Source organism: Quercus lobata, chromosome 8, assembly GCF_001633185.2.
Source record: "Quercus lobata isolate SW786 chromosome 8, ValleyOak3.0 Primary Assembly, whole genome shotgun sequence".
Taxonomy (NCBI): Eukaryota; Viridiplantae; Streptophyta; class Magnoliopsida; order Fagales; family Fagaceae; genus Quercus; species Quercus lobata.
This window is the reverse complement of record NC_044911.1, coordinates 26,600,870-26,612,849: the sequence shown is the minus strand read 5'-3', so window position 1 is coordinate 26,612,849 and position 11,980 is coordinate 26,600,870. Positions and strand designations below refer to the sequence as shown.

The 11,980-nt window shown below is 34.2% G+C and overlaps 1 protein-coding gene across 1 annotated transcript; it reads left to right on the top strand.

Moving 5' to 3' along the window:
- The first annotated feature begins 1,162 nt into the window (after window positions 1-1,162).
- On the top strand, window positions 1,163-8,703 carry LOC115957282 (probable beta-1,3-galactosyltransferase 14). Its single transcript, XM_031075493.1, has 7 exons — window positions 1,163-1,767; window positions 1,838-1,990; window positions 2,068-2,150; window positions 2,253-2,352; window positions 3,606-3,719; window positions 7,527-7,669; window positions 8,326-8,703. The coding sequence occupies exons 1-7, from the start codon at window positions 1,382-1,384 to the stop codon at window positions 8,409-8,411; spliced, it is 1,065 nt and encodes a 354-aa protein (XP_030931353.1). The 5' UTR covers window positions 1,163-1,381; the 3' UTR covers window positions 8,412-8,703.
- Window positions 8,704-11,980: the final 3,277 nt, after the last annotated feature.

Genomic DNA, 11,980 nt, shown 5'->3' with positions numbered 1-11,980 from the left:
CCAAGATATATCTTCATAATAACCTCCCTAGAAAAAAATCCTTAACTGCCACTGGGCCTCTATTTTGAGAGGATGCCTAGAATTGCATCAGTAAAAAAAAAAATGACATAATAAATCTTATGATTTTTGTGTGGGCCTTATATATTGGTCTTCTACTTACTACGGCAATCACGTTGATATTGTAGGTTTCCAAGTTGGTGAAAAGTCAATCTCGTATTTGTTAAACATGAGTCTTCGAATGGTGGGAAACGATTTGAGAGACAATGAGAGACTGGAAAACGTAAGGTAAGTTGTTCACGTCTTAGAAGCTATGAAATAAATATTATATTTTATATTTAAAAAAATAAGTTAGGACATACATGATACAATTTTTCTTTTTTTTTGGGTGAGAATCTTATTGTAGCTGATGTTTCGTTTGTTTCGATGTACAATATTTTTTGTAAAATATTTTTTCATTTTCAAGTGTTTGATTGCATGTAAAATATAGTCTAAATATACATGTAACAACCAGCAAGTTTTTTTTATACTATTTGAAAATTGAAGGAAAATTAGTTAGGAATACATAAAGGTATAAGTTAAAATATTATAGATTTTAAGAAATCGCTGCATGTAAAAGTCATGTGTTTTATTAAATTTAGCATGTGATTAATATCATACATACAATTATATTCTATTGAAGGACAATTATCCATGCATCTGAAGTACTACTTGTTTAAAAATTCTTATTCATAATCACTTTAAGTAATGTTAGTTTACAGTATTTTCATAATAAATTTTAGATTGTAAATTATTATTAGAATATTAACAGATAAAAATATAATATTAACGAGGTTCATATTAAAATCAATAACAATTTTATCCCCTTAAAAATTTGCGGTAAAATTATTATAAAAATGTTATTAATTAACAAAAAAACCCTAACATAAAAACTTGTGAATTTAAAAAGTATTGTAGTTCGTGAATAGTGAATATTATTATTGTGTAAAGTATTGTTTAGAGTTTAATCGGAAACAAGGGCCCGTTTGGTACATGTGTTTAAAAATTGAAAATTATTATTTGAAAACATTTGTGAAAGTACGTGTGGGTGAAAAAATGTGTTAAAATACGTGAAATATTGTTTAAAAACTGAAAATGGTTGTTTAAAAACACAAACCAAACACCCCAAAAAGGGCGAAAGATGCGAGATCGAAATTCATAATATTGGTAACTGCCGCAGTGGCAGTAAAGAGAAAAAAGAAAGAAAGTAGGAGGGAGGAGGAGGAAAGCTTCTCCGAAGTGGGTGAGTGATTTGTATTTTTTTTTTTTTTTTTGATTCCATGAAACCCAACCCGTAGTCCGTACACTCCTACTAGACTAGACTAGACTAGATATTAGCATCACCATGCCTTCATCGCCCAAGTTGTTCCACGCCCAGAACCGCCCTTCGCCGGCCTCCCCGCGCAGATCGACGGTGCTTATCCTCGCCAGCTGCCTTCTCATCGGTCTCGCCGGCTTCGTCTTTGGACTCGCCGCGCTCCTCAGCGCGCCACAAAAATGCGCGAACGCCGAGCCAAGATCCATCCGAGTCGTCTGGGAGCGAGTTGGAGACGGAGTCGTCAGAGATGGCGATGGAGATGGAATTGGCGTAGATCCGAATATGAAGAAGACGAGGAGGAGGAGGCAGAAGGTGATGGGTTTCGTCGGCATTCAGACCGGGTTCGGATCCGTGGGACGCAGGCGCTCTTTGCGCCAGACTTGGATGCCATCCGATCCCCAATCTCTTCAACGGTCAGTATATCGATTTTTTTTTTTTCTTAACCTTTAATTCAGTATTGAATTTGAAAAAATGGCTTTGCAGATTGGAAGAAGCAACTGGATTGACATTCAGGTTTGTGATTGGTAAAACCAATGATAAATCGAAGATGTTAGAACTAAAGAAAGAAGTTGCAGAATATGATGATTTCTTGCTATTGGATATTGAAGAGGAGTATAGTAAACTCCCCTACAAAACGTACGTTGCTGCTCTTTCTGCTCATAGCTTCTAATTAATTTGCTACTTTACAAATCTAAATTTTGTTTTGTTTGCAGATTAGCTTACTTTAAAGCTGCATATGCACTTTTTGATGCTGATTTTTATGTTAAGGCAGATGACGACATATATTTAAGGCCAGGTGAATATATTGAAAATCTTCAATGTGTTTGTAAGTTTTTTTTGAAAGAATTTTTTTTTTTTTTTTTTGGCATTCATTTAATTAGCTTCCATTAATTGTCAGATCGCCTATCGCTGCTGTTGGTGAAAGAGCGGTCTCATTCGCAGACTTACCTTGGGTGCATGAAAAAGGGTCCTGTTTTTACAGACCCTAAACTCAAATGGTTAGTCCTGTTTCTTTATTTGAGGCCCTTGATTTCTTCCATTTTCATTTCTCTGCATTTTGACTTTACTAAGATGAGTTGCATTGGAAACTAGATTATGAGGCTCCAATTAAGGGAAAAATAAATTGAAAAAGAATTGTTATGATTTTTAATAGTACTTGGATATTCTGTTCCGGCTCCATTTATGAAGAAAAAGAAAAGAAAAAAAGTGGGAGTTTTATGCAAACGGGTATGGCCTTTTTTATAACCCTAAGGAGTAGCACAATTGGCTAGAGATCACATCTCATAAAGTAGAGGTCACTAGAATGAATCTCCCTTCCCTTGGTGTCAAAACTTATTAAAAAAAAAAAAAGATATTAGATTATTAATGCTAATCTATCAACTTAGAGATGATTTTCAATTGTAATTGGGTATGCTCCAGCTCCATTTATGAAGATATTGGATTAAAAAAGAAAAAAGAAAAGAAAGAAATGATTATATGATTTTAGCTTAATGATAACCCTAAGAAGTAAGAGGTCAAGTTTTGGTGCGATGGCAAATGCCTTCCATCAAAAGCAACAAATTGTAGATTTGAGTCCACAAATCAGCATACCCTACGAAAGTGGGAGTTTTATGCAATGGGTATGACCTTTTTATAACCCTAGGGAGTAGTCAAATTGGTTGGGGACCACATCTCATGAAGTAGAGGGTCTTTTATCTACTACCCCTGCTTTTGTTCTATTCATTCATTGAATTTAATATGTTGATTAAGGTAAAGTTCCATAAAAACTCCCATCTTCTTTGAAATATCATGAACAGGTCCTGTAGGTTGAGCCCCCTTTCAAGGAAATATAGAATAGCTGGAACATTTAAATAGGTTTGAGTTTTTATCAGATCATAAAAACCCACTTTCCAAAGATTTATTTTCTTCTCTTTGATAGTAGTATGAATCTCTCCCTCATTTTTACCTTGCAAAACTTACTTATAAAAACAATGATATTAACTTAATGATGCTAATCTTTCGCCTTGCTGTGTTGGGCTGGTACTATTCTAACCTTGAACAGATGAACTACATCAAAGAGGCCAAAATAGTCAATTGCAAATGTCTCACATCTAGACACATTGAATTTTGTTTGAAAACTTATAAATAGTGGCAATAGAATTGGGCAAAGTTAAGGAGTTTAATAATTAACAGAAAAACTATCTGTTTTTTACGTTTTCTTTTCCCTTTTTTTTAATCATTAAGTTTTGATCAATTCGGTTAAATTATGCAGGTTCGAGCCACTATCCTATTTGCTTGGAAAGGAGTACTTTCTTCATGCTTATGGCCCAATATATGCCCTTTCTGCTGATGTTGTTGCAAGCTTGGTTGCTCTTAGAAACAATAGGCAAGTTTGTTGCTTTGCTTGTACCTCCCTACTTAGTGTCAATGTTTGGTTGGCCTTGAAAAAATTTATTATTAGGAATTTGAAGTTGGTATTTATACATAAAGAGAAGTGGGCTGAAGGTAGGTTTTTTTACCCCTCCATGTTCTTTTTTTATTGATCAGTTCACCCTCCATGTTCTCCTTGTATTCCACAGTTCATTTATTTAGAGGGTGTAATAGTAATCTAAAAGGTGGTCTCAGCATATTGATGAAAATTCCCACTCCTCTCTGCCCTCATCCTATGGTGTTTGTTATATCAATTCTATGCATCTGATTTTGGGATATAATTTCTAGTCATATTTTAATGTGCATGACACTGCCATTGATGGTTTGCATGTTAAATCTATCGGCAGAACATGCATGGGCTGTAGCTGTACACACACACCCAATTTTTGTATAATATATATGTATGACAAAAGTCGAAAAAAACCATAACCCTTTGTTGCCATCTTAGCTGAGGCCCGAGCAATTAATTTTCTATTTAAATTGCTCCCATGAGTTGTTAAGTTGTTTAGCAGCATCTGGGATTTATAATTTGCTTTTTGGAGAAAAAGTCCCTAGCAAAACAAACAAACCTTTAGTGAATGCCTAAATTGTTTGTGGTCCTTTTTTACTCTAACCCCCACCCTCTTTTTCTATTGTCTTTCCTGTTAAAAAGAAAGTTCTAGTACAGGAGGCAAATGCATGTGCTACCAGCCATGGCCTTGTTTTAATCTTTGAATGACTGGTAGTCGGTGCAATTTCCCCTTCTCTCCTAGCAAAAGAAATCCAAATTACTGAGGTTATATACTCACAGCACCACCTATAGTTTCAGTAGCCCAAATGTCTTGAGGTTTTGGGCTTCATAACTGGATGGGCTCTTGTTACATGTAGAATATGCTCAATGCCGAAGATATTTTGGTTGATTTATTTTGATCTTGTGGTGTGAAAACCTCTTGAACTGTTCTATAATAAAGTGAAAAGATAAATGTCATCTTCCAAATTACATGTTTAAATCACATGCTTTCCCAATCATCATGTTTTGCTACATAGATGTCTTATTAGGAGAGCTATTCACCAGTAACAGCTTGATTCTTGCTTGTCTTTACTTCCATAATCTGCTTATTGCCCTTATGCTTCTGTGAGTGGTAGGTGAAACCCATACAGTAATATTAGAGCATAATCTTATTATTCATATTTCTAAATGAATAAAAATTCCTACAAAGGTTAGTTTCTCTTTGGACAGCAGCTTTGGGACAAATTTTGACATTTTATAATCTACAAAGGCAACAAGTGGTTGTGGTGGATTGGAGTTGTATGTGTAAGAGTAATGGGGAGATTATTGATTACTTACTTGTACATTGCCCCGTAGCTCACTAGTTGTGGAATATGGTGTGTTTGCTATTTGGGGTTCATTGGGTCATGCTGTGTTATGTTGTGGAACTTTTAGCTAGTTGGGCAGGCAAGTTCAACAGACAGAACTTAGGTGCTTTGGAGTATGATCCCTTATTGTCTTATGTGGGTTATTTGGAAGGAAAGGAATGAGTGTACCTTTCAAGGAAATGAAAGATCGATTCATGAGTGGAAGCTTTTCAGACTTTGTTTGAATGGGCAAATGCTTCGGGTGTTCTGACGTTTAATTCTCTGCCTGATTTGCTTGATTTTGTTATTTTCATTGTTATATAGTTTATATTTTCTGTAGTCTCTATCTATTGCACCCTGCCTGTGTGCCTTGTTTTCTTTGTATTTTTTTTTTTTTTTTTCAATTTTCAATGAAGTTTATTACTTATAAAAAAAGTAAATAAATAAAATCCTGTATCCCAACATGGTTGTTCCATTTTATGCTCTTTGCCTGCCACATGTCCATTTTTTTTTTCCATTTAAAGTAACCAAAGTATTAAACGAAAAAAATTGGTGAAGTAACGAAAGTATAAAAGAAAAAAAATTAGACAAATGACATATGGTAGTTGATGGAGTAAAAAGTGGAACACTCATAGTAGGACAAAGGATATTTTCTTCATTACTAAACATGATTTAAGTTGTGGCCAGCTATCTTGCATCCTTGCTTTTTTTTTTTTTTTTTTTTTTTTACAAAACTCAATATGATGAAGGAAAATTTTGCGTGTGTGTGTGTGTGTGTTTTTTTTTTTTTTGGTTGAAATTGAATAAAAATGCCATTTGGTTACCCTTGAAAAGGTGAATCATGATGGAGAAAAATGATATATATATATATATATATATATATAGATAGATAGATAGATAGATAGATAGATGCATGTAAAAGCCACATTTCTTTTCCAAAATTTGAAATATCTACCTTGTTTAATTGGAGAAGATTTAGAGGGACTTCTTGTGGGGGATCTTCATGTGGAGTACAAAATCCATTTGGTTATATGGCCTACAGTTTGTAATCTGGTACATCAAGGGGTTTTGGGAATTAGGAAGTTGTTGAGTTTCAATCAACCTTTATTGGGAAAATGGTTGTGGAGATATGGGTTGGAATGGGAATCTTTGTGATGGAAGGTCATTGATAGAAAATACGGTACAAACAGATGTGAGTGGCACTCTAGAGTGGTAAAAGGGGCTTATGGAATGGGGTTGTGGAAACATATCAGAAAGGGATGGGATAATTTTGCATCACATACCTCTGGTTTGAGGTAGGGGATGAGTGATGACTCCCACGTATTGTTTGGAGAAACCATTGGGATGAAAGTGGCAGCTTTCAAGACAGATATCCAGAGTTTTTTAGATTTGCCAGAGATAAAATGAACTATTTTCTGACTATTTCGAATGGGTACATGGCAAGGTGCATTGGAACACCTTGTTTCCCCAAGAGGCACAAGACTGGGATTGGATTCTATGGCTCAATTCTTGGATGATTTGTCTGCTGCACAGGTTACTCCTACTGATTGTGATAAATTGGTTTGGCTTCCTTCTCCCAAGAAAGGATTTCAAATAAAAGGTTACTATAGAGTGCTTCAAGAAAGAGCTGCTGATACGTTCCAGTTCCCTTGGAAATGCATATGGAAAACTCTTTCCCCAGTGTCTTTTGTGTGTGTGTGTGTGGTTGGGGGTGGGGGGGGGGGGGGGGAGCTAAGAGGACCCATGAAAATACATCAGTTTCTTACTCGTGCAAAGGAACTATTTCTTGGCAACTTGGACAACTTAGAATGATGTTTGTCCTGCTATCACTAGGAAGATCAGGATCTTTACAAAAAGGCTTTATAAAGTTTTCGTCTTATTGTTTTAGCAGATTGGTGTTATTTGTCTAAATCAGCTGGTTAAACAGTAAGTCATGTGTTGCTGTATTGCCCTACAGCTTCTGATTTGTGGGCTTTCTTATTCTGCTTAGTTGGGATTGCGTGGGTTATGCCAAGTTCTGTAAACTCTATGTTGGAGTCTTGGAGTTGTGTATTGGGCTTTTGTAGATGTACAACAATTCAGGGGGGCAGCCCCAGCATGTTTGATGTGGTGCATTTTGGGAGAAAGAAATCGCTGTACGTTTGACTATAAGGAGTCTAGTGTGCCAAATCTTAAGTTTCTTTTATGAAGACTCTTTATGAATGGGGTTCATATTTACTCTTTCTCCATATTCATTGATGGAGTTTCTAGACTCTGTCTTTGCCATTAATGCTATGACTTGGATCTTTTATTTCTCCTTTCTTCTTTTTCGCTTTGCTGTTTTTTTCAGCACTCTATACCTCCTGTATATGCATTAAGTTTTTAATAAATTATAATTACTTATAAAAAAAAAATATAATAATGTCTCTATCTTGTTCAAAAATTACAGTTTTAGGATGTTCAGCAATGAGGATGTTACAATTGGGGCGTGGATGCTTGCAATGAATGTCAACCATGAGAATAACCAAGCACTATGTGAACCAGAGTGTACACAATCATCTATTGCTGTCTGGGATATTCCTAAGTGTTCAGGTTGGTGCTTCTTGCCCAAATAAACAATAGAAGTAATTACTGAAGAAGTTATATCCTTTTAGTATAAATCCATTCCTCAGTTTTATAAAATTGCCTGGAGATACTCATATTTCTTGAATTTATTTAGGGGACCACAAAAACATCCACTTCATGCTGGGTTACCATACTACATGCAGTTTACTGACTATTTGGTTGGAGATAAAATTGTTCCATATTTCATATTATCCACCTCATTTCCTCTTCTTATACATTTGAAGGCGCATATTTATCCTTAGGCTTCCGGTTCATAGTAAAAGGAAAAATTTAACCATTGCAAAATGATGAAGTCTAAATGCCAATTAGGACATGCTTAAATGACCTATTTCTTGATAAATTAATGACAATTATGTGCATGATCAAGGCAGTAGTCTATCCTATAATTCAATGAAAGGCTTAAGTGATTGATTTCTAGTAAATTGACGACAATTATGCGCATGATAAAGGCACATCTATCCTATAAAATCAATGTTAACCTCATATTTTCATGTACTGCATAAAAAATTATGGAATATATCAGATTCATGAGGATAAAATTTTTAAAAAGTGCTTGGTTATTGCTCAATAGAGGTATGTATTACTCTAGGATAGTATATTTCATAACATTTCTATTCATGCAGGGCTCTGTAATCCAGAAAAGAAACTATTAGAACTTCATCAAAGGGAAAGTTGCTCAAAGAGCCCAACTCAGGCATCTGATGACTAGCATGCATGCAGTTTTTCTTTTCTTCCCAAAGCCAGTAAACTGAGAAGATACTTTTAGAGAAATGCTTGTTCCTATAAGGTCCTGCTGCGTCCAAATTTTATTCTTTCTGTCCTTTCTTTCATGTTACAATTCGGTAAAAAGAAAACAAAATTTTACACGACACATCTTAGACTTTAATTTTTTTGGGTGGGGGGGTTGTAGAATGTGGGAAGACAGTTAGTCATTAGTGATGTGATGAACCATGTAAACTTTCATTCCTTTAATTGAATATAATTCTTTAAAACTTTCTATAGCTTGCATCAATTTCCTCAAAGTCTTGCCTTAACAGATCTCTTAGTGATAATGATGAATTGCACGTTGGGTTTAAGGTTTTGTTTGCTTGTGATTGCTCACTTTATCAACAATAATATCATTATTAGGCTTTTGTTTCTTCTGTCAAGTCTGCACATATACGAGCTAAGGTTTATGCTTCCCTAATATTATATTATTGATTTATAATATATTATTATTATCCTTAAATCTTAACTTTATAACTGGCCTCAGGTTATGCTAATTTTTGGCCCAGCCTATCCTGGTTGATTTTCTGCCTTCGCTGAAACAAAGATGATCAAGTGTAATTTTTTGTATGGAAAATGTAAATGGATTAATAAACTCAGCCCATGGGGCCTTACTGGGGGTCTAGGCTATGCATAAATTAGGCAATTTTAAGTTCATCCATGATTCAACTAAACTACATTTCAAATTTGACGTGGAAAGTTTGGAAAATGTCATTTTATAGACTTGTTGATATTTTGCCTTTACATACCATGTGGTAAATTGTAACCATAAATGCAGTCAAAATGCATATACTTTGTGTGTGTTTGGATACTGTTTATTTTGCTGAAAACTGAAAACAATAAGAAAATAATTTATGATTACTATTTATTACCATTCACTACTGTTCAGCACTGTTCATTGGCCTAAATATATTGATCATGTCCCATGAATAGTACATTAAGCGCTGGTTAAAAAAAAAAAAAAAAAAAAGCCTGAAATGCAAAACTTCCAAAACATGATCCAAACAAACACTTCATCTGAACTTTTTGAACACCAAGTTGCAGGTTTGTTGTAGTTGGTCTTAGTTTACAATTTAATTTTTGAAAAAAACATTGAAAGGTAACATTGTTATCCTTTAATCTGTTTGCCTTTAAAATCTTTAAATGCAAAATTGTAATTTTTGCATAGATAGCAAATCAAGGTGTTGACATGACATGATAAAAATATTAAAAGTTAAAAATAGCTATGAATTAATTAAATGTTAGAATTCAAGAGACTTGTAGCTTAATTTGCACCTCTTAGTGTTTCTAATGGAGAAATTAGGGATTTAAATCCTACTACCTCCAACTACCAACTATTGACGTAGCCAAAAAAAAAAAAAAAAAAATTTAATGGTAGGAGAAATGGGTGAAATTGATATCTTTTAAAATCTTGAAATGCAAAATTGCAATTCTCAAATTTGTACGCAAATTGAACTTAGATCACATTTTAAGGATCAAAACTGTATTTCAACCTTAACTTTGACAGCCATTTTTGGAAAACACTGTCAAACATGGCCGGAATTTAATTATTATTATTATTATTATTTTTCTCCACTTTTCTCCTCAACTAGCGCGAATAAAACATTTTGACCCTGTGACCAACGAGAACTAGGGCAAAATAACCGTTCTCATTAGTCATTCTGCATTTGAGCTTTTTTTTTAATTGATATGGGTAATTTCTTTGCTACATTCATCTTTATAATGTTGTTAGGTGACTCAATGTGACCCCTCTCTGTCTCTCATCCATTTTGATTTTCATGTTATAGGTGCTCCATCTTCCGACAGTTCATCAAGCAGGTAGCAGTGCTATGCTACCATTTCAAAATGCATGACACTATCTTATCTTGGTATATTGTGGATGACATGCTTACCACGAGTAGTCTAATTTGCCATGTGTACCCAAAAAGTGTCAAATGTGGGCAAAATTTGCCAAACAGTATGATTCTGAAAAAAATTTAGGTGGATGGCATGCGTTCAAAGTTTATTAGTAAGTTGGATTGTTTTTTGGAAATCAAGTATAGCAAAATTGACTTCTAGCCAAAATCACCAAAATCGAGTTTAATATACTCGACTTCCTACTGAAAATTAGCTCTAAGATGGATAAAAAAGGAAGTCGAGTATAGTAAACTCAATTTTGGCTGGAAGTCGATTTTGCTGTACTCGATTTCCAAAAAACATTCAAACTAACTAATAAACTTTGAACGCATGCCATCTGTCTAAAATTTTCCCAATATTATACTGTTTGGCAAATTTTGCCGTCAAATGTGTGTGGTTGACATGCTTTTAGGATTAATATCTGTGTAGGTAGTTTTTTGAGCTTTTGTAGAAGGTAAGGGAGTTAGGCTTGGCTCTCTTTGCGGGATTTCCCTGGAACCAATCTGTGCACAAGACAAAACACTCCAAGCAATATATACACACATCAGGGCCGATCCAAGATAGTTTGGGGCCTAAGACAAAAATTTTAAATGGGTCTTTTTACCTCTAAATATCACTTAAATAATATTTAATTTATTTTTTATTTCAAAATCTATTATTAATTCATACTCATTAATATGATTAATTCACCCAAAGTGAGCTAATGATACTATATATGTTTTAAGTGACACCGATCATATTCTTGTCACATCAATTTGTAAGTTTTTTGTCGTAAAATTTCTATTAACTTTAGCATTTTTCATTCACTTAATGAAGATTGGGTTGCATTTCTATTAATTCTTTTTTTTTTTTTTTTGGTTGTTGTTGAGAAAATGCTAAACTTAATACAAATTTTATTACAAAAAACTTATAAACTGATATGGCAATGAGGTGACACCTCAACGAAAGAATAGATGAGTATTGAATTATTTCATGTGATTGATGACATGTCAATTTATAGGACTTATGTAATAAAACTTGTAATATATTAGCATAACTCTAATATTTTAGGCATTCTTTAAAGTGGGAAAAAATGTATACGTAACTCACAATTTTTTCTTCAATTAGAAAAAGAAAAAAAAAGAAGAAAAAAAACCTTACTACCCCCATATTTGGGGGCCTTTCTATGTTAGGAGGCCTTAGGCCATGGCCTAAATGGCCTAGGCCTAGGGTCAGCCCCCCCCCACACACACACACACACATGTGGCAGAATAATTTTTAGTCCAAAATAAGGTCAGCAACAATAATGAATATTAATGACAGCAGACAATGATGAAAGTAAAAGTATTCTTTGCAGATTTAGACTAAAAAGAGCCAAAACTCCAACTTACATAACCTTATTACCCCTCAAGCCGATAAAGTTATGTAGTTTGGAGAGTAGGTCAAAATAGCTATTATCTTAAATGAGATTGCAAAAGGTTTGATTCTCTGAGTGAGGGAGGAAAATGAATCTTAGTGATGCATGCTATACTCTTCTGCCGTGTATACTCTACTTTTTCTCTTCTCTCAAGTGCTACTTTCTTTCTCTTTAGATTGCTTCATATGTTTTTCCTTGATTTTTGTGTTCTCCTCTTATTT